At 42.2% G+C, this 21,424-nt stretch overlaps 1 protein-coding gene across 1 annotated transcript in view; it reads left to right on the top strand.

Moving 5' to 3' along the window:
• Positions 1 to 80: 80 nt before the first annotated feature.
• LOC132818569 (uncharacterized) overlaps positions 81 to 21,424 on the top strand; it is a 35,461-nt gene continuing 14,117 nt past the window's right edge. The window contains exons 1-3 of the mRNA XM_060829626.1: positions 81 to 257; positions 3,857 to 4,129; positions 19,477 to 19,797. Coding sequence (XP_060685609.1) covers positions 81 to 257; positions 3,857 to 4,129; positions 19,477 to 19,797 — 771 coding nt within the window. The remainder of the gene's footprint in view (positions 258 to 3,856; positions 4,130 to 19,476; positions 19,798 to 21,424) is intronic.

Below are 21,424 nucleotides of genomic sequence, written 5' to 3'. Positions count from 1 at the left end.
GGGGAGATGGGTAAAACTGAGATTAATATAATAGGCGTCTCGACATCCCGAACAGGGAGCATATAATCCAACCAGTAATCATGTTGAAATTCTCCATGTGCCCAGAGGCAGTGTCGGTGATTGTAAACAGACGCTGCAGGACGGGGGTTGATGTGGTGATGGTTGATTCCACGCCTGCGCAGTATCGGCCCAGATCGCCCATAGCAACCGCGGGGTCAGACATGGCGGCGCTTCGGGAGCAGCCGGTGAGAAACAAGGCGAGTGTGGGCCAGCGACCCCGACCCCGACCCCAACTCCCCTTCCGCCCGCAGAGGCATCTCCTCCCTCACCCCCGGCACGGAATCCTCCGATCCCGTGGATCCCATCCTGGTCACCCTGTCCCTGGGCTTCTGCTTCTCTGGTCATTAGCTTCTTGTTCGGGGATCTGACTGCGCACAGAGTCACAGTTGCACTCATTCATTTCAGGTCGATTCCCCTTCAAAAATACTTCATGAACTTATTATTTTTTTGCCCATCCTTGTGGGTTTAAGCTACTGCTCAGTTGCAAGGTCTTTGTGACATAACTTCAAATCCTCACGCTCACTTCTGGAGTGACATTAAGAGGCAATGTAGATTTTGATGGTGCGGCTTTATTTATTTTTGTGCTGAGAATCAATGGACGAATGTCCAGGTGCTGACTCAATCTGGCTTAAGATGGGGAAGATCAGGCGAAGTTTTAATAATTAAATTAAATTTTGCAGTGATTCAAGAAGATTCTCAAGTTAATTTAGCTGTACCATCATTGAAGATAAATGAAATGTACTGAGGCCCAAATTTCCTTTTGCACATTCACTGCCTCTTGATTTTTTTTTAAAGGAATGTGATATTTCATGAGCAGGTACAATACTTAGGGTGACATTACCTGCCTTCCAGATATAAAATGCTGACCTTTGAGTCAAATAAACAAGCATGAATTACACCTATGATCATTGAAAATACAACATTGGCACCTAGTAAAATGTGTAGTAAAATGTTCATTAGGAGCATTTTTAAAGATTTGATGTATGCCATATAGGAGAAATTGTAAAATATGGAACTTAAAGTTTGGTCAAAGATTATTTTAAAGCATGCCTTACAGATAGGGCCGCAGCTCTTCACTTTATATATTAATTTAAAAATCACACAACACTAGGTTATAGTCCAACAAGTTTAATTGGAAGCACTAGCTTTCAGAGCGCTGCTCCTTCATCAGGAAGTTGTGGAAAACACCAGCATCTCCAAATCATTATATATTAATGATCCGGATGAAGGGACAGGAGGCATTCTAGCGAAGTTCGCCGATGATATGAAGTTAGGCGAACAGGCAGGTAGTTGTGAGGAGGTGGGGAGGCTGCAGAAAGATTTAGACAGTTTAGGAGAGTGGTCCAAGAAATGGCTGATGAAATTCAATGTGAGCAAATGTGAGGTCTTGCACTTTGGAAAAAAGAATACAGGCATGGATTATTTTATAAATGGTGAGAAAATTCATAAAATCAAAGTAAAAGGGATCTAGGAGTGCTCGTCCAGGATTCTCTAAAGGTTGACTTGCAGGTTGAATCCGTGGTTAAGAAAGCAAATATATTGTCATTTATCTCAGGATGGTTGGAATGTAAAAGCAACAATGTGCTACTGAGACTTTATAAAGCTCTGGTAAGGCCCCATTTAGAATACTGTGACCAGTTTTGGGCCCCACACCTCAGGAAGGATATACTAGCACTGGAGCGTATCCAACAGGTATTCACGAGGATGATCCCTGGAATTGTAGGCCTAACATACAATAAGCGGTTGAGGATCCTAGGATTGTATTCATTAGAGTTTAGAAGGGTGAGGGGAGATCTAGTAGAAACTTACAAGATAATGCATGGCTTAGAAAGGGTGGATACTGGAAACTTGTTTCCATCAGGTGGGGGAACTTAGACCTGTGGGCACTAGAATTAGAGGGGGTCAATTTAAAATGGAAATGAGACATTTCTTCAGCCAGAGTGGTGGGCCTGTGGAATTCATTGCCACTGAGCACAGTAGAGGCTGGGATGTTAAATGTCTTCAAGGCTGAGATTGATAAATTCTTAATCTTGCAAGAAATTAAGGGATACGGGGAGAATGCGGGTAAGTGGAGTTGAAATGCCCATCACCATGATCGAATGGCGGATTGGACTCGATGAGCTGAAAGACCTTACTTCCAATCCTATATCTTATGGTCTTAAATTTCATAGCTTAGGGCCTGACAGCTGAAGCACAATCACAGTGGTTCAAAATCAGGCTGCAGTAAAGGTAAAAATTGGAAGATCGCAGAGATCTTGGATGTTTCTGTGGCTGGGAAGAGTTTTAGAGATGAAGAGAATGAGGCCATACGAAGTAATCTGGCAGTAAGTTGGGAAATGTAAAAAACTGGTTCCCAGGATCTACAGCCTTTTGCATGGTGGGAGAAAGAGTTCCAGGTTTCCATTTCCATTTGTGCGAGAAGAGTGCTACTGGTCATCATCCCTTCACTTTAATGTTCTGTGCTCTTATTCTGAGTTCCTCCACCTGAGGAAGCAAGTTCTCTTTCGACACTATAAAAATGTATCAGATCACCTATCAACATTCTAAAATCCAGAGAATACAAACAAAGTTTATGCAAACAATCCCAATAATTTAATCCTTTTTGTCCCTTGTATTGTTCTGTTGAATCTCTATACAGCACCCTCCATGATTTTTCTCTTTTACCAGTTCACAGGATATGGATGTCATTGGCACGATCATTCATCCCTTACTGCTGTTAGGCAGATTGTCAAGGAGTGGTAATGCTACTGGACTAGCAATCCAGAACTTTCAGCCAATATTCTATTGACATGGGTTTGAATTTTTCCATGGTAGCTGGTGAAATTTAAATCTACTAAAGATCTGAATCAAAAGCTTGCCGAATGGTAACCACTGGCAATTGTTATAGGAAACAATCTGGTTCAAAAGTGTCCTTTAGAGACAAAAATCTCCTGTTCTTACCTAGCTCAGCCAACATTCAACACTTCAAACTTTTGACTATCTTCTGTGCAGTTAGTGATGGACAGTAAATGCAGGCCTTACCAGTGAAGTCCACATCCTAGAATGAATTAAAAGAGCTACCTTCTTGAACCACTTCAGTCCACGTGGCATAAGTTGATACATGGCTTTCCTGAGGTGCAATGCCCAGCACCTGATAAATCTGCATAAACTCAATCATCACCTTTGTCTTCCAGACCCTTGAGAGGAAGGCTAAAATTTATTTTGTCATTTTGTGCTGATGCAGTAACCCTTAGTGAATTGTGCACCTAGACATTTAATTCCCTCTGTTCCTCCATGGCTACTAATATCTCACCTACAAGAAGATTAAACAGCTTGGTTCTCGTGATGAAACCTCATATCTTCACATTCCCAGCATTGTTCTGACTATGTCAGTTTGTAACTTTAAGTTGGAGTCTACATCACTTTTCACACCTCTAAATAGATTTTCAGTCTGTTAGAAAGCTTTTCTATCCGATCTTTTACATCTCCACAATGCACAATGAAGCATGTTTTGAAATGTCACAATTTAATCCAGGATTTTTAATGGAATGTGGGCATGACTAGCTAGGTCAGTATTTATTGCCCACCCCTAATTGCCCAGAGTTAACCACATGAGGATGCAACACAAAAGCTCCAATAAACAGCAATGAGGTAAAGAGCAGGACCTCAACTGTGATCATTCTAAACAATAAAGTGCTCCTTCACTGCTGCATTGAAATGTCAGTCTAGATGATGTGCTGTTTTAAAAGAGAAAGTGAGAAGACAAAATCTTTTCAGCTTTCTTTGTTACAAGTTGATGGCTTTGTATATTCCACAGATCTTCACAGATCTGAGGCTAGACAGAAGCCACCTTGTGTCTCCTTCAAAATCATTAATCCTGTCATGTGGAGAGATGGACAGTACGTTGAAGGAGAAGAAACTGGATAAGATTGCGGTAGTAAACCTATCTAAACATTACCTGAAAAACCTGGGCAGCTTGTCTCTTTGCTGTACTCTGAAGATTTGCATCCTGTCCAGGAATTACATCACTAAAATTGATGCTCTCGCAAACTGTCGCAATTTAATCAAGCTGGATCTCCATGGAAACCATGTAAGTGATAAAGAATGTGGAGGTGTGTTCAATAAAAACAGTATCACATAGAGCCATAGAGATGTACAGCACGGAAACAGACCCTTTGGTACAACCTGTCCATGCCGACCAGATATCCCAACCCAATCTAGTCCCACCTGCCAGCATCTGGCCCGTATCCCTCCAAACCCTTCCTATTCATATACCCATCCAAATGCCTTTTAAATGTTGCAATTGTACCAGCCTCCACCACTTCCTCTGGCAGCTCATTCCATACACGTATCACCCTCTGTATGAAAAACTTGCCCCTTAGGTCTCTTTTATATCTTTCCCCTCTCACCCTAAACCTATACCCTCTAATTCTGGACTCTCCGACCCCAAGGAAAAGACTTTGTCTATTTATCCTATCCATGCCTCTCATGATTTTGTAAACCTCTATAAGGTCACCCCTCAGCCTCCGACGCTCCAGGGAAAACAGCCCAGCCTGTTCAGCCTCTCCTTATAGCTCAAATCCTCCAACCCTGGCAACATCCTTGTAAATCTTTTCTGAACCCCTTCAAGTTTCACAACATCTCTCCAATAGGAAGGAGACCAGAATTTCACGCAATATTCCAATGACTGAAAGTTTCAGAATCTGTCAGATTTGTATCTGAATGTGAAATGTTGGTAATCTTGGATCAGGTTCTAATGTGAGTTATTTGGGTCCTGACACAAGCTCAGGTCAGACTTCCAGATTACTGTTAGACAATGTTTATTGTTGCACTGTAAATGATGCTAAGGCTAGATGAAGAACAACATACTCTGAGCTATACAGGAGTCCAACATTTTAGCTGAACATTAACTCGTGACTGTTGAGGTCTCAGATATCACAATTACCTCAAAACATCATCTAGGGATAGTCAGTTCTGCTGTAGCGTGGTAATTACATTCTCATGCAATCTTGTGTTTTAGAAAATAGCATAATTGCAGCAACATTTAGACTAATGGGGCTGGAATTGCGTTATAACCAATACACGCTTTAAAACTTTATACTTTAGAAATAGGGTCCTCAATTTGCTAATTGAGTTATAGCAAATTCACATTAACAAAACACACGTTATAGCAGAACGACCTGTATTACTAAATCCTAACCCACAGGTTGGAACTGTACAGCTACTAAGCAGTGCACAGTATGAGTTATTGAATGAGATTTATCGAGAACAAAAGACTTGCTTCTCATCAAGATCTGTATGTCCTCAAGTGCTTAACCAGCAGTCAGTACATTTTACAGTTCTTTCACTATAAAGACTTAGTTGGAGGGAGGAAGTACCCAAGGAAGTCTCGGGCTCCACATAATTTTCCTGTCATCTGCAAACTTACTGATCAAGTCTCCTACATTAATGTTCAGCTCATTAATGTATGTAACAAACAGTAAGGGATCCAGCACTGAACTTCAAGTCACAAAAACACACTTCGACCATCGTCAGTCTGATGGTGATGCTGCCTCTAAACTAATTTTGAATCCAAATTGCCCTGAATCTCTCGGGCTCTTAGCTTCTTAACCAGTCTCACATGTACAACCTTTGTTAAAAGCCTTACTAAAGTCCATCAAGTGCTCTGTCCTGATCCAACACCTAGTAAATTTCTCAAACAATACAGCCAAATTTCACAGAATCACAGGGCTGTTATAATGTAGAAAGTGGCTATTTGGTACTTGTGCCTGCACTGTCTGTCAAAAAAACATAATTACCTACTGCCAATTTCCTGCTTTTTCCTCATACCCTTGCATCCAATTACTCTTTAAATAATTATTTAATGGCCTGGTAAAAGCCTGAATTGATCATGTCTCCACCAAACTTCTAGTCACTGCTTTGGAAACTCTTAAGTACTTGCTGTGAAAATGTTTTCTTTTGCTTCATATTTGCTTCTTTTCGAATCACTTTAAATCTGTGCTGTCTGGTTCTTGAACCTTTTACAAGCTGCCTTTTGACTCTTCCTATCAAAATGATTGACCTTTCTCCATTCCTACATTAAACGTGGCATGTTTTTGCCAACCTATTCAACCTATCTGTATCCCCTTGCTGATTGTTTAGGTCCTCGTCAAAACGTGCTCTCCCATCTATTTTTGTAATGTCAGCAAATTTGGATACATTACGCTCTGTCCATTTCCAAGTCATTAATGTAAATGGTAAATAGTTAAGGCCCCAGGATTGATTGCTGTGGCACCCACTAGTTACATATTTTTATTTTGAAGAAAACCCATTCATCCTGACTCGCTGTCCTCTGTGTGTGAACCAATCATCAATCCATGTTAATAAATTTCTCCTAATACCGAATTCCTATCTTGTACCATAAACCTTTCTGTGGCATCTCATTAAATGACTTTTGGAAATCCAAATAAACTATGTCGACCAGTTCCCCATCTTCAAGTCTGCTTGTTATATCCTGAAAAAACTCTGGCAAATTGTTAGACATGATTTCCCTTTCACAAAACCATGTTGGTTCTGTTTGATTACATTAAGATTTTCTAAATGCCCTACCATTTCTTCCTTGATAAAGGACTTTAGCATTTTCCAAATTACAGATGCTAAGTTAACTACCAGTAGCAGTACTGCACAACACACAACTTCAATGTTTGCCTGAATTTTATTCATATGTGAGCAAGCATAAGGCATTCAGCCCCTCAAACCTGCTTTGCTATTCAGTAAGGTCATGGATGATCTGATTATAATTTCAAATTCACATTTGTGCCCATCCTTGATAACCTTTCACCCTCTTGCTTAACAGGAATCTGTACACCTGTTATATTTTAATATTAGTGGCCCCTTAGTACCACCTTTGTGGGCCAGCCTGGATTCCACACTCAGCTTCGAGGACAGGATTGTTTGGATGGTGAAGTTTCCTGACAGCTGCTGAGCAGTCAGCGGGAAATTCTCATCAATCACAGAAGCCCTGCCGCCATGTTACGCTCCAAGGAATCTTCCCAGCAGCATCAATGGCAGCATTTGCTAGCACTGGGCCTAAAACTGTCCCTGATCCTAATCCTGGAGTCTAGGACCAGAGAAGTGAGGGAGGATCTCACAGTGAGGCCTTGGGGAAATGTAGAGTAGGAGTTGAACACCTTAATATTGAGACCAAAGGTAGGGAGCATGTGCAGAGGCAGACCTTGGGTGAGCTGTCTGATGCGGAGGCACACCACTCCTCAACCCTAATGCCTGAACAGGTTAAACATGCTGACATTCTCCTTTGCCCCAAACTCCTGTTGCTAACCTCAAAATTGAGGCTGGGTGGGAAGTGACCCTAAAGTGGTCAATGATCAGTCATATCACGACATCAATTTGTTAGAGGGTGGTTGGGATCCCTGGGAAGTTTACAGGGCTTTCTGTCCAGAAGACGTGTGGCAGAGAACCGTAAAAGCCTGACCCAAGTGTGGGATTGAAGATATCATCTGATTGTTAAGTGATTAGATGGTAAACACCTTACAGATGGAGAATGGGCCAAATGGCCTCATCCTGTACGCCATGATACTAAATAAACATATATAATAGAATCATACAGTACAGAAAGAGACCCTTCAGCCCATCAAATCTGTACCAGTAAAAATACACTACTGTCTACTCTAGTCTCAATTATTGGTGATAGACCCATAGCCTTGAATGTTATGACATATCAAGTGTGTATTCGAATACTTTTTAAAGGTTAAGACCATAAGACTTAGGAGTGGAAGTAAGGCCATTCGGCCCATCGAGTCCACTCCGCCATTCAATCATGGCTGATGGGCATTTCAACTCCACTTACCAGCGTTCTCCCCTAGCCCTTAATTCCTCAAGACAACAAGAATTTATCAATCTCGCCCTTGAAGACATTTAGCGTCCCGGCCTCCACTGCACTCTGTGGCAATGAATTCCACAGGCCCACCACTCTCTGACTGAAGAAATGTCTCAGCATTTCTGTTCTGAATTGACCCCCTCTAATTCTAAGGCTTTGTCCACGGGAGCTAGTCACCTCGCCTAACGGAAACAATTTCCTAGCGTCCACCCTTTCCAAGCCATGTATTATCTTGTACGTCTCTATTAAGTCTCCCCTCAAGCTTCTAAACTCCAACGAATACAATCCCAGGATCCTCAGCCATTCCTCATATGTTAGACCTGCCATTCCAGGGATCATCCGTGTGAATCTCCGCTGGACACGTTCCAGTGCCAGTATGTCCTTCCTGAGGTGTGGGGACCAAAACTGGACACAGTACTCCAAATGGGGCCTAACCAGAGCTTTATAAAGTCTCAATAGCACATCTCTGTTTTTATATTCCAACCCTCTTGAGATAAGAGACAACATTGCATTCGCTTTCTTAATCACGGACTCAACCTGCATGTTTACCTTTAGAGAATCCTCGACTAGCAATCCCAGATCCCTTTGTACTTTGGCTTTACTAATTTTCTCACCATTTAGAAAGTAGTTTATGCTTTTATTCTTTTTGCCAAAGTGCAAGACCTCGCACTTGCTCACGTTAAATTCCATCAGCCATTTCCTGGACCACTCTCCCAACCTGTCTAGATCCTTCTGTAGCCTCCCCACTTCCTCAGTACTATCTGCCTGTCCACCTAACTTCGTATCATCGGCAAACATCGCTAGAATGCCCCCAGTCCCCTCATCCAAATCATTAATATATAATGCGAATAGCTGTGGCCCCAACACTGAACCCTGCGGGACACCGCTCGTCACCGGCTGCCATTCTGAAAAAGAACCTTTTATCCCAACTCTCTGCCTTCTGTTAAACAGCCAATCCTCAATCCATCCCAGCAGCTCACCTCGAACACCATGGGCCCTCACCTTGCTCAGCAGCCTCCCGTGTGGCACCTTATCAAAGGCCTTTTGAAAGTCTAGATAGACCACATCCACTGGGTTTCCCTGGTCTAACCTATTTGTTACCTCTTCAAAAAATTCCAACAGGTTTGTCAGGCATGACCTCCCCTTACTAAAACCATGTTGACTTGTTCTAATCAGACTCTGCTCTTCCAAGAATTTAGAAACCTCATCCTTAATGATGGATTCTAGAATTTTACCAACAACCAAGGTTAAGCTGATTGGCCTATAATTTTCCATCTTTTGTCTTGATCCTTTCTTGAACAAGGGGGTTACAACAGCCATCTTCCAATCATCCGGGACCTTTCCTGACTCCAGTGACTCTTGAAAGATCTCAACCAATGCCTCTGCTATTTCCTCAGCCACCTCTCTCAGAACTCTAAGGTGTATCCCATCGGGCCAGGAGATTTATCAATTTTAAGACTTTTTTAACTTTTCTAGCACTATCTCTTTCATAACGGCAACCATACTCAACTCAGCCCCGTGACTCCCTTTAATTTTTGGGATATTACTCATGTCTTCCACTGTGAAAACTGACGCAAAGTACTTATTAAGTTCTCCTGCTATTTCCTTATCTCCCATCACTAGGCTTCCTGCATCAGTTTGAAGTGGCCCAATGTCTACTTTTGCCTGTCGTTTGTTTCTTATGTACTGAAATAAACTTTTACTATCATTTCTAATATTACTGGCTAGCCTACCTTCATATTTGATCTTCTCATTTCTTATTACACTCTTTGTTATCCTCTGTTTGTTTTTGTATCCTTCCCAATCTTCTGATTTCCCACTGTTCTTGGCCACTTTATAGGATCTCTCTTTTTCTTTAATACATTTCCTGACTTCCTTTGTCAGCCATGGTTGTGAGGTTTCCTGAACTGCCCTCCCATTCGAGGCCCCCACTACCCTCTGGGTGAAAAGACCTTTTCTCAACTCCCCTCTAAACTCTGTCTTTCACTTTAAAAGTGTGCATCCTTTTTATTGGCCCTTCAATGAAACTTCTCCATGCTCCTCATAATCTTATAAACCTCAGTCAGATCCCTTCTTAACTTTCTCTGCTCCAAAGAAAGCAACCTGAGCCTATCCAGCTTCTCTTTGTAGCTGAATCTCTCAATTGCAGGCAACACCCTTCCTATAGGGTGGTACTAAGGGGCTGCTGACCAGAACTGTACACAGTACACAAGCTGTGGCCTAACCAAAGTCCTGCACAGCTCCAATATAACTTCCCTGCTCTTATAAGCTATGCCATGACTGATTAGGTAAGTGTAACCACCCTATTAACCTGTCCTACCATCTTCAGGGATATGTGAATTAGTTCCCCAAGATCCTTCTGTTCCTCTGAGCTTCCTATTGTCCTGCCATCCATTGAGTACTCCCTTATCTTGTTCTTGTTTTCAAAGTGCATCACCTCACATTTATCAGGGTTAAACCCATCTGCCACTGATCTAGCCATCCATCTGATCAATCCGTTTATATCTTGTAAATTACGACCTTCTTCCTCACTGTCAAACCACTCAGCCAATTTTCATGCAATCCTCAAAATTACTTACTATCTCCTCCACATTCCCATCCTCACAGAGTCATAGAGCTGTACAGCACGGAAACAGACTCTTAAGTCCAACCTGTTTATGCCAACCAGATATCCTAAATTAATCTAGTCCCATTTATCAACACTTGGCACATATCCCTCTAACCCTTTCCTATTCATATACCCATCAAGATGCCTTTTAAATGTTGTAATTGTACCAGGCTCCACAACCTCTGCAGGTGCTCATTCCATACACACACCACCCTCTGCCCCTTAGGTCTCTTTTAAATCTTTCCCCTCTTACTTTAATCTATGCTGTCTAGTTTTGGACTCCCCTATCCTGCACAAGCTCTTTTCTATTTACCCTATCCCTGCCCCTCATGATTTTGTAAACCTCTATGAGGTCATCTCTCAGCCATCACAAACAATCAGAGACTTAGCACTGATCCTTATTGTTTATATGACAGGACATTGGCCTCCAGGCACACAAACTGCTTTTTAACACCTTCCCTTGACTGTTAGAAACAAAATCAATAAAATTTAGACGAGACCACCAATACTGAAAACAAGATAATTTATTCTGCGATCTTATAAGAAAGGGCATCAATTGCAGAAGCAAATGAGCAATAAGAATTCAAATTCTTACACAGTTATACCTTTGAGCTGCGTGAGGTCATCTCTCCCGCCTCCTACATTACCCAATCTTTCTTAGTATTCTGCCACTGCCCAGCTATGCTCTGCCCTTATTGCCCCTTTCTCTCCAAGTTGGCAGCCTTTCCCTCTGTAAGTGCTGACATAAGGCTAAACCTGTATCTTGATGTTCTTTTACTTTGCTTGTCACGTCTTCCATTGTTCATAGGTACATTCCATTCTTGAACATACGTTTTAACAGTGTATCTTTTCGTGCCTAGTTTATGCGTTTCAGCTATCTCAGCTATTATGATGAAAGAAATTATTTGCTTTAATAATTCTGCACTAATGTTAATACTCAACTATCTATAATTATACATTAAAGAAATAGATACATTTCCCTAATGCTTGCCTAGCTGATATTTTTTCCTGTTCCCCTTTCTCCACATACACTCTCTTGCTTTTCTATTTCTGCAAAAACAACACACTTCCCTATTTCTTACAACTCCCCCATTTCTTTTTCTTCACCATTTGTTGTTTTTGCAATTTTATTTTCTGCCCTCTTTTCACTCTATGGTGCAGAGGTTCACAATCTTGCCATTTCTGTCCTTCTAAGCCTGTCTTTTTCAAACTCTAGGAGTAATCTGCTACTCTCTTTATTGTGCTTGTGCTATTGTCATGATCATTATTGATTGTTGTCCTCCCAAAGACATTGCCAACTTAGTCATTATCCACTTTAACACATTAAATCCTATCAGTAGACCTACAATTATTAGTAATATATAAATGCCTAAATTAACTAACCATTTTCCCCAACCAGTCAGTCTCGTCACCCCATCCCCATCTTTCATCTTTTCAGAGTTCATCCCCAATTTCTCTTATATTGCTTATCTTTTTCTTTACTATTTCTGCCTTATCTTCCACTATGGATGTCGTGTCTGGGATGAAGGTGCAACATTTCTTACCAATCAGAGCACAGGTTCCCCCTTTTTTGGCCAAATGATAGTCTAAAGCCATTCAATTCTGTAAAGCTGTTAGTCTTGTGGCAATCATTTTGGTGGTTATGGCTGATATCTGGGAGTGAGTTTCTCCCATTGCGCCGGTGGTATCATTAATTAAATTTTCAAGGGCAGCCGCCAATTTCTGTATTTCCACCCCTGGCCTTGTAGTGCCGTAGTTTGGGAGTAGTGTCCACAGCAGACGGTCTCCTTCAAAGACCTCTCAGGTCTTACGTCTTATCCCCCACTTCCTTTCTCAGGTTGGGCTCATGTTTCTCTATTCGGAGGTTTTTCTATTCTATATAAGCGAGGTAACAGCAGCCACTCCAGCCTTTCTGGTTTTGAGGCAGTGTTTGCATGGATTCCTCCACATTCGGTCACGCAAATGTATTTTTCCCCAGGAATAAATGGATAGGCCTTCAAGTCGCATATCCAATATGTTCCATTTAATATTTGGGGAATATTCGTGGCTGTGGCTTGGCTGGTGTAGACACAAGATGATTTTCCTAATTGGAAGGGTGCGGCGTCATTCTGATTACAGAAACAGGTGGTATTTACTGCTCCTTTCAGTGGGGAAACTCTAAGGCCATCGATAGTACCCAGAGTTTTTGGAGCTGGCCTAGGGAACCATCCCGCAAAGTTATATTCACTCCTGCCAGATCTCCACTTTGTATCATTTGAGCCCGAGTCAAATTGTTGTACATCGTACACTTCTCTTTTGGTGAGCAGTATTAGATTAGATTAGACTTACAGTGTGGAAACAGGCCCTTCGGCCCAACAAGTCCACACCGACCCGCCGAAGCGCAACCCACCCATACCCCCACATTTACCCCTTACCTAACACTACGGGCAATTTAGCTTGGCCAATTCACCTGACCCGCACATCTTTGTGACTGTGGGAGGAAACCGGAGCACCCGGAGGAAACCCACGCAGACACGGGGAGAACGTGCAAACTCCACACAGTCAGTCGCCTGAGTCGGGAATTGAACCCGGGTCTACAGGCGCTGTGAGGCGAGGTGGGGATCCCAGATTTGCCATGGTGTGGGACTTCTGCACAGACCCAACAGTCGGCAAGTCCCTCTTGTTTAGCATAATTCTGGCATAGTGTAGTGAAGTGATTTTTCCCACTTCCTTGAACAGTTAGTACTACTAATGTCACAATACTACACCAGTACCCGCCTATCTCTGACCCCTGCCTACCGTCCTGTCTATCTATCTTAATCTTTTAGGTGCCAGGGAGAGGTGAGTCCAGAAAGCCCTTACAATTAATAACAATAGATATCATCAAACGTTAAAAGAGTCTTTTGTCTCAGTTCATTCCTTCTTTCTTAGTTTAATTTTCAGAGAGTTGTCTGATGAGCATGCCACTCCACCAATGGGGCGTTCACAGGACCTTTAACGCGAGTGTGATGACTTCACCCTTTCTCAGCAGTTCTCTATTGGGGGTAGTTTGGTGTAATCCACCCTGTATACTTTGAAAGGGTCTCACCCCTGGGTTTCGTCCCCCCCCCATTACTTTCTTATTAATCTTTTGGCAAGTTGTACACCCTGTGCATATCTGTTTTGCCAACGTATAGAATCCCTTACATCCATATTTCCTTACGACTAAATCACACATTGCTTGCAATCCCCAGTGACGCCCCTGATGTAGGATAGCTATAATCTCTTGCATCATCATTTTATTCAACAGTTCCCTCCCATCGGGTAACATCTAGCACCCATCTGCTGTTTTTGCAGCTCCTAAATCTTTTAGTCCCTTTTCCTCCTTTGCAGTAAACAACGGGGCACTCTGAAGATCTGAGATTGTAGGTATTAGGGAGTATATCACCGCTCCTTGTGGATTCAGGATCGCTTCTTTAGTTACCTCATTGGCCAGTCTATTTCCTCTTACTTCAGGTTCATTCCCCTTCTGATGTCTGTTTATATGAACTATTGTTATTTCTCTTGGGAGTAATAGGGATTCCAGCACTTGTTTTATCAATTCCTCATGAGCTAGTTCTTTCCCAATGCTATTTATCAGTCCTCTTTCTTGCCAAATTTTTCCAAAGGTACGTACCACTCCAAATGCATATTTGGAGTCTGTACATATCGTTCCTTCTTTGTTTTCTAAGGTTTTGAGAGCTCTTTCTAAGGCATAGAGTTCCCAAGTTTGGGCTGCCCAGCCATTAGGCAGTCTTTCAGCCTCGATAACACTTCCCTCTATCCCATCTACTACAGCATATCCATTGTGCCTTTTACCCTCAATCATCCGGGAGGACCCATCGATAAACAACCGAGCTCCCACATGCAACGGTACGTCTCTTAAGTTCATTCACACTTTAGTCTGTTATTCAGTAATATCAGGGCAGTCATGCTCTGGATTGCTAAGGGCCACCCCCCTCTCCCTGCCACAGAAATGCAGCTGGATTCAAGCAACTATCTGTGACTAACACAAGGTCATCCTGTTCTATTAAGATTGGCTCACAGACTCTAGGATCTTAAAATATGAGACATTGTCCTGCTTTCTGATTTAGTGTGGTCCGTACCTGGTGTGGGGTGCTGAGTGTTAAGGCTCCCTCAAAAGTAAGTTTCCGACTCTCCTCTACCAATAAGGCTGTTGCTGCCACTGCCTGCACACACTCTGGCCAGTAATGTAGCTTTCCATTCTTTAATTAACAATAAATTAATGCAGTCATATTTTAAATTAACCATGAATCAATATGATAGGTCACTGAGAAGGAATCCTGCCAATTAATATTGATTCAGGCTAGCACAATTGATTTATTATAAATATTAATTATTAATTATATATATATATATATAAAATTCAGAGTGGAAACACAACAAATGACTAAAACATTTTAAAAACTGCTATCGTGCAGTTCTGTCTGTTTACCAGTCACTTGTGACTTCTCATTCTGTTTCTGTAATTGTTTTGCTCGAGCACATTCATTTTTAAGAACACCAACAGATTCCATAGCACCATTTGCAGTTAATACAATCCCCAATATGGTGGCAATATCTCGTCATGAGTGCAAAACCGATTCTTTGTGCCTCTCATCACAAAACAGTTGCCATAATCCAATTAACTTTATCGTTCCCACTCCCTTGGGCTTAAAATTTAAGGATGATGACCTTGCTGCCCCTGTAATGACTAGGAAAACTACGTCCTCTTTGTAAGGTCCCACCTTTAAATTTATCAAGGATTCCTGGGGGGTCCCTGGGGGCAGGAACTCCTGACACCCCTATGTTTCATCAAGTTCATAAACGGCACTTTACTTCCTTTTTCAGGTCTGGACACTCTCTCAAAGTGACCTGTCTTTCAAAAATAATAAGATCCCGCCTGTGGGGATTTTCACTTTGATCCTTGTTCCTGTCTCCCAGACCCCTTAACATCTCCTCCCCCATCCCTTCTCCTCACTTTATTTTCAACATGCTGCCCACCACCATTCTGGTTTCCTTCACCTTTTAGTTTTGTCCTTTTCTTTATTACCTCATCAACCGTGGCTATCATTATTTTTGCTTTCTGTTTCTGCTTCTCATGTTATGTTTCCAGATCAATTGCTGAGCCCATTTAACCAACTGAACAGCTTTAGGGCCACCTCATGGCCATTCCTCATCACCCAATGTTTTGTTTAGACCATTAATTTTGTTTTTAAAAATTGCAATATTTCTCGCTCCCTGTAATCTCAAACTTATATATTATAAATTCATTTATTCAGTGTTTAATATTTAAAATGTAAAATGCGTACAGTTCCCAACTTTGAAATTCACTATAATTACCTGGTTTTAGTCCCTTGACTTAAATCCAAAATCAGTTTTCTTAAATAGTCCTGACCAGTCATTGCTCAATTACAATGCTATAGGTTGTTAAAAAAAACATCTAATGCATGAATAATGGCCAAATCCAAGGTCACCGATTTTAATCATAGAATTTTTTTTGATTTATTACAATCTAATGTTGAACTGAAACTTCAACTGTCCTCCATAAATTGCTTTTATGTAAGGATAATAATTAGAAACTGATAGTAAGGCAGTCATGACCTGTAAAAAGAGCAGGAGTTAACATTTTATTTCATAATCTGTAAAATCCTTAACCTTAAAAGAAATCATGTTAAAATTTCCATAATAGAAATCAGATTCAAAACAGTCCCGGCTCTCAAGCTCCAGGGAACAGACATTTAATGACCAACAAACAAATGTGCAGTCAAACTGAATCACAAAGGGTGAAACTTTCTATTAGCTGTACAGCTCTTTTCTCTCTCTCTCTCTCTCTCTCTCACACACATACACAGAAGCACCGTATCTCACAGACACTTTCAGCTTCCTGCAACAACTCCTAAGACCATAAGACTCCTCTAGGTTTTGAATATTTTTCTGGATGTCTTGCTATAAGTTAGTTATGAAGTGTACCCTCAGTAACCCTTCAGCTACTAGCCCTTCTGACATGAAGGATAATCTGATTCCTCCTGACTGTAAGGTTGTTTTCCATTGACATTTTATCATTTTTTTTAGCCTTTCCTCGCGTCCAAGGATTGTACTTCCAATCTCCTAACATTTTTGGGATGTGGTCCTAGGACGTCCCTTTCATGTCCCCTTTGACACTTAAATTACTATTATTATTTCCCATTTTAATACTCGGCCATTTCTTTATGTAATTTAATTAACCTTACTGAGGTCCGGTGTCACCTTCTTCCACACCCATTTCAGGGTCCTGACCTTCGCGTGGAGGATTTCTCCTCTTAACAACCCGGTCTAAGGCTGGGTGGTCGAATCAGATAGACACCTTACTCGTCAGATTAATCTAGCCAATTAAATACTTTATTTTATACATTGCCAATTCCCCGTACTTCTCGTACGCCCCCGACCACCAAGGCAATACTTAAAGGTCCATTTTCTTTACCTTGGTCTGTGCACAGAGTTATCTGGTCGTTTCAGCACGCCCCGTCCCGCGACAATTCCCGGATATATCCACTTGGCAGCAACTACCGCTGCCTACCCTGGTCTACCGGATTCACCTAATCCAGTCGCCCAGAACCCCGATTCCCTGGATTCCCAGATACATCCACCTGGCAGCAAATATTGGTGCCGGTCACCCGGATATATCTACCTGGCAGCAACTACCGCTGCCTACCCTGGTCGACCGGATTCGCCTAACCCAGTCACCCAGAATCCCGGATCCCCAAATATATCCAACTTGCAGCAAATACCGCTGCCCACCCCAGTCACCCGGATAAATCTTTTAAGACCTTTTTTACCCGAGTCTTGTGCACACAAGAGTCACCCGACCGAAATTGCTGCGTCTGCCCTTCTTGTTTCCAGGATCTCTCAGTCCGGATCACGCTCGCCCAAGCTGCTGCGACAAGGAGGGAAACTAGAGACCACCAAAATCAGCGAGGTGCACCTTCTCCGTTTATCCCAAAAATGCTGAGCGACCGGAGCCTGGGATCCCGGACGAGCCCCCAAATCTGTTAGAAACAAAATCAATAAAATTTGGACGAGACCACTAACACTGGAAATAAGACAATTTATTCTATGATATTATAAGAAAGGGCATCAATTACAGAAGCAAATGAGCAATAAGAATTCAAATTCTTACACAGTTATGCCTTTGAGCTGCGTGAGGTCATCTCTCCCGACTCCTACATTACCCAATCTTTCTTAGTATTCTGCCACTGCCCAGCTATGCTCTGCCCTTATTGCCCCCTTTCTCTCCAAGTTGGCAGCCTTTCCCTCTGTAAGTGCTGACATAAGGCTAAACCTGTATCTTGATGTTCTTTTACTTTGCTTGTAACATCTTCCATTGTTCATAGGTACATTCCATTCTTGAACATACGTTTTAACAGTGTATCTTTTCATGCCTAGTTTATGCGTTTCAGCTATCTCAGCTATTTTGCTGAGACTATTATTTAAAACATTATGATGAAAGAAATTATTTGCTTTAATAGTTCTGCACTAATGTTAATACTCAACTATCCATAATTATATATTAAAGATAAAGATACATTTCCCTAATGCTTGCCTAGCTGATATTTTTCTTGTTCCCCTTTCTCCACATACACTTTCTTGCTTTTCTATTTCTGCAAAAACAACACACTTCCCTATTTCTTACAACTCCTATTACTAAACCACTTTTAGATTCAACGTGCCAACTCTCGTGAACTTTCATCATATCAGTTTCTCATGTGGGACCTTGTCAAAGGCCTTGCTGAAATCCAGATAAACTACATCAACTGCAGTACCCTCAGCCAAACAATTTTCTCCAATAGTTCCCCTACCGCTGAAGTGAGACGCACTGGTCTGTAATTCCCTGGTCTATCTCCTCCACCCTTCTTATAAAGTGAAACTATGATGATGTTACCTAATGTGGTGATGAAACGTCTGAAAACAAACCTTCCAGCTCAGCGAGCAAACTTACATCCAAAGTGAGACAATATTTGTTGACGTCCAGTCCTCTAGCATGTCCCCTGTGGCCAAAGATGATTTAAAAATTGTGTCAGCAACTTGGGCTAAAACTCATCTGGATCTATATATCTGGGTGATTGTTCAGATCAAGCAATCTGATCCTTTCAGATATGGTTCTGCTTACTTTCAAATACAATAGAATGCTGGAGTACAGAAGGATGCCAGTTGGCCCTCTTTAACCCTGCTGGCATTTATGGGTGAAACCTTATGACCAGCAAAGAATTTTAGAGACAAAGTCTGGGTCCCAACTTTGCCCAGGTCAGGAGGCAGTCAATAAAGACGCATTTATCATCCTCTTGGGGTGGGCAGGAGGGCCCACAGCAATACTTCACCTGCAGTCCTGTGCTGCTGAGCTAGAGAGGAGAGTGCAAAGCCATCTTAAATGACATTGAGCCCAGAGCTCTGAACAATATTGTCAAGAAAACAGATAGCCCAAAGTTGGTAAAAGTAATAGGAAGGAAAACCCCTCTAACTATCGGTTGTGGCTAAGGCTACAATCTTGGTGTACCTTCATGGGACAGTGAAAATCAGCACCACTGGCTGTCCTGCCTGCTGCCGGGAAGCTACCTTCATATTTCTGGTGACTCTGAAACTCAGCAGGTCGAGGGAGGTGGAAACATAGACTGATGCAATGTGACAATTAGCCCCCTTTTGGACCCTTGCTTGGCCTAACTGACTACACACCACTGTAAGCATCTGATGCTACATTGACCTCAGTTTCATCAAGGTTAGTCTGAGATAGAAACGCAGCAGGGGTCTGACCCGGCAGGTTTTTCTCAAATTTTGCTTCTGTTCCACATCCAAATCTCCCCCGGTGGGGCTGGGTCAATTCCGTTGTATAAGAACTAATTAGTGCCACTCCCCCTCCCCTCTGCACAGCCCTATAACTGGCTATGATGTACTAATTTGTTTATTTTTCCTCCACTATCAGATCATTAATCTCCCAGATGAATACTTTTGGACCGATCTGAAGTGTCTGCAGGTCCTCTTTCTCCATGACAACATCATTGGAGACATTAGAAATGTCAAATCCCTGTTTTCCTGCCCGAACCTCATTATTCTCACCCTGTTTGACACCCCAGTCAGTCTGCTTCCAAATTATCGGCATCACGTTGTCAACGGCATTTTGTCTCTCAAAGCCTTGGATCACTTTGTCATCGCAGATGAGGAAATCATTGAGGATTGTTTGCAAAGGAAATATTTCAAAGCTCTAAGTCCACATTTCTTTTTTCACATCCCCGTCCCTCCAAAGGTTGGTGCTTTTATTTAGTGTGGAGAGAATAAAAATACTTTTGAACAGGTTGAAAATCAGAATGTAATTCAGAAAAAAAATGGGGCAATTTGCTTTAAAAATAGATAGCAGCCATTCTGGGAGTCACTGGGAAGACAATAGTGTCACTGGGACTAGTATTCTAGAGACTGAGATCATGTTCAGGGGAGAACCTGGGTTCAAATCCCACCCAGTGGTAACTCAGCTGGATGGCTGGTCAGTGATCCCAACAGCATCGGTGTAATTCCTGTATTTGCTGAGGTTCCTATAAAGGACTCTTCCTTCTAACCTCATCCCTTCACCTGAGGCACATGACCCACTGGTTAAATGACCACTAGTTGTCTGTCTCTCTCTAATGAGAGAGCAGTCCTGTGGTCTGGTGAGACTATAGTGTCTTTTTACCACCACTATTTATGACCAGGTTAACTTAGATCTGATATATTGGTTTTGAAATCACTTAGCCTGCCTATTACTTGCTGCTTATGCTGTAGACGTATTGTGTAGCTTCACCAGGTTGATACCTCATCTTCAGGTATGCCTGTTGCATTAGTCAAGGACTTTGGTTTTATTGACATAACCATAATGCTGCCACCTTTTTATGGAGCAAAGCTGTGAAAATTCATCTGAGATTCAGATCAGTTATGATCTAATCAATTGTTAGTAACTGTCTTGAGGGACTGAATGGCCTCCTCCTATTTGTGTTCTCATTTAATTTGCTTCCCTCATCCTTCAGAAATGTGATCCAGTTCAGAATAGCTCTCAGCAATAAAAGAAACTCCCTCCCTCTCTGTTTTTTTTTGCCAATGAGGTTTACACAAGTTACTCAAGTCCTGCACTGCAAGCACTTTCTCCCAACCAACTCAGACCAAGCCTTAACCCTGGGACTTTGATACATCGATTCTTTAGGAAAAAGGTCTACCCAATAAATAAATCATTGAGAGCCCAGCGTAGGTGTGGCAATCTGGGTGGAGAGTGTTAGAGTGTGCTATCTGAGAAAATTAACCACCAAACCTAGAAACTGTCGCAGGGTTTGTTCCAGGTGTGATAAGAAGGCCGAGGTGAAAGTGAGGACTGCAGATGTTGGAGATTAGAGTCAAGATTAGAGTGGTGCTGGAAAAGCACAACAGGTCAAGCAGCATCCGAGGAGCAGGATTCCTGATGAAGGGCTCCTGCCCAAAACGTCGATTTTCCCTGTTCCCCAGATGCTGCCTGACCTGCTGTGCTTTTCCAGCACCACTCTAATCTTGATAAGAAGGCCTGGTATGTGTGATAGGGGTTTAGGACATGGGGAGTTTAGGCCCTAAAGGTATTGCACCTTTATTGAATCCAGAAAGTTGCAGGGTCCCCAAGAGGAAAATGAGGTGTTGTTCTGGAAGAACTGAGCCTCACTGGAGCACTGCAGCAAGCTTGAGACAGAGATGTTTGCTAGGGAACATGGTGGTGTGTTAAAGTGGTAGGCAACTGGAAAGTCAGGGTCATTTTTGCAGGCAGAACGTAGGTGTTCTGTGAAGTGATTACCCAGTCTGTGCTTCGTTTCCCCAATGTAGAGGAGATCACATTGTGAGCAGCGAGTGTATTAGATTAGATTGTGAGAAGTGCAGGTAAAGTG

This window comes from Hemiscyllium ocellatum, chromosome 9 (assembly GCF_020745735.1).
Source record: "Hemiscyllium ocellatum isolate sHemOce1 chromosome 9, sHemOce1.pat.X.cur, whole genome shotgun sequence".
Lineage (NCBI taxonomy): Eukaryota > Metazoa > Chordata > Chondrichthyes > Orectolobiformes > Hemiscylliidae > Hemiscyllium > Hemiscyllium ocellatum.
The sequence above is the reverse complement of the archived record's forward strand: the minus strand, read 5'-3'. Positions and strand labels throughout refer to the sequence as shown.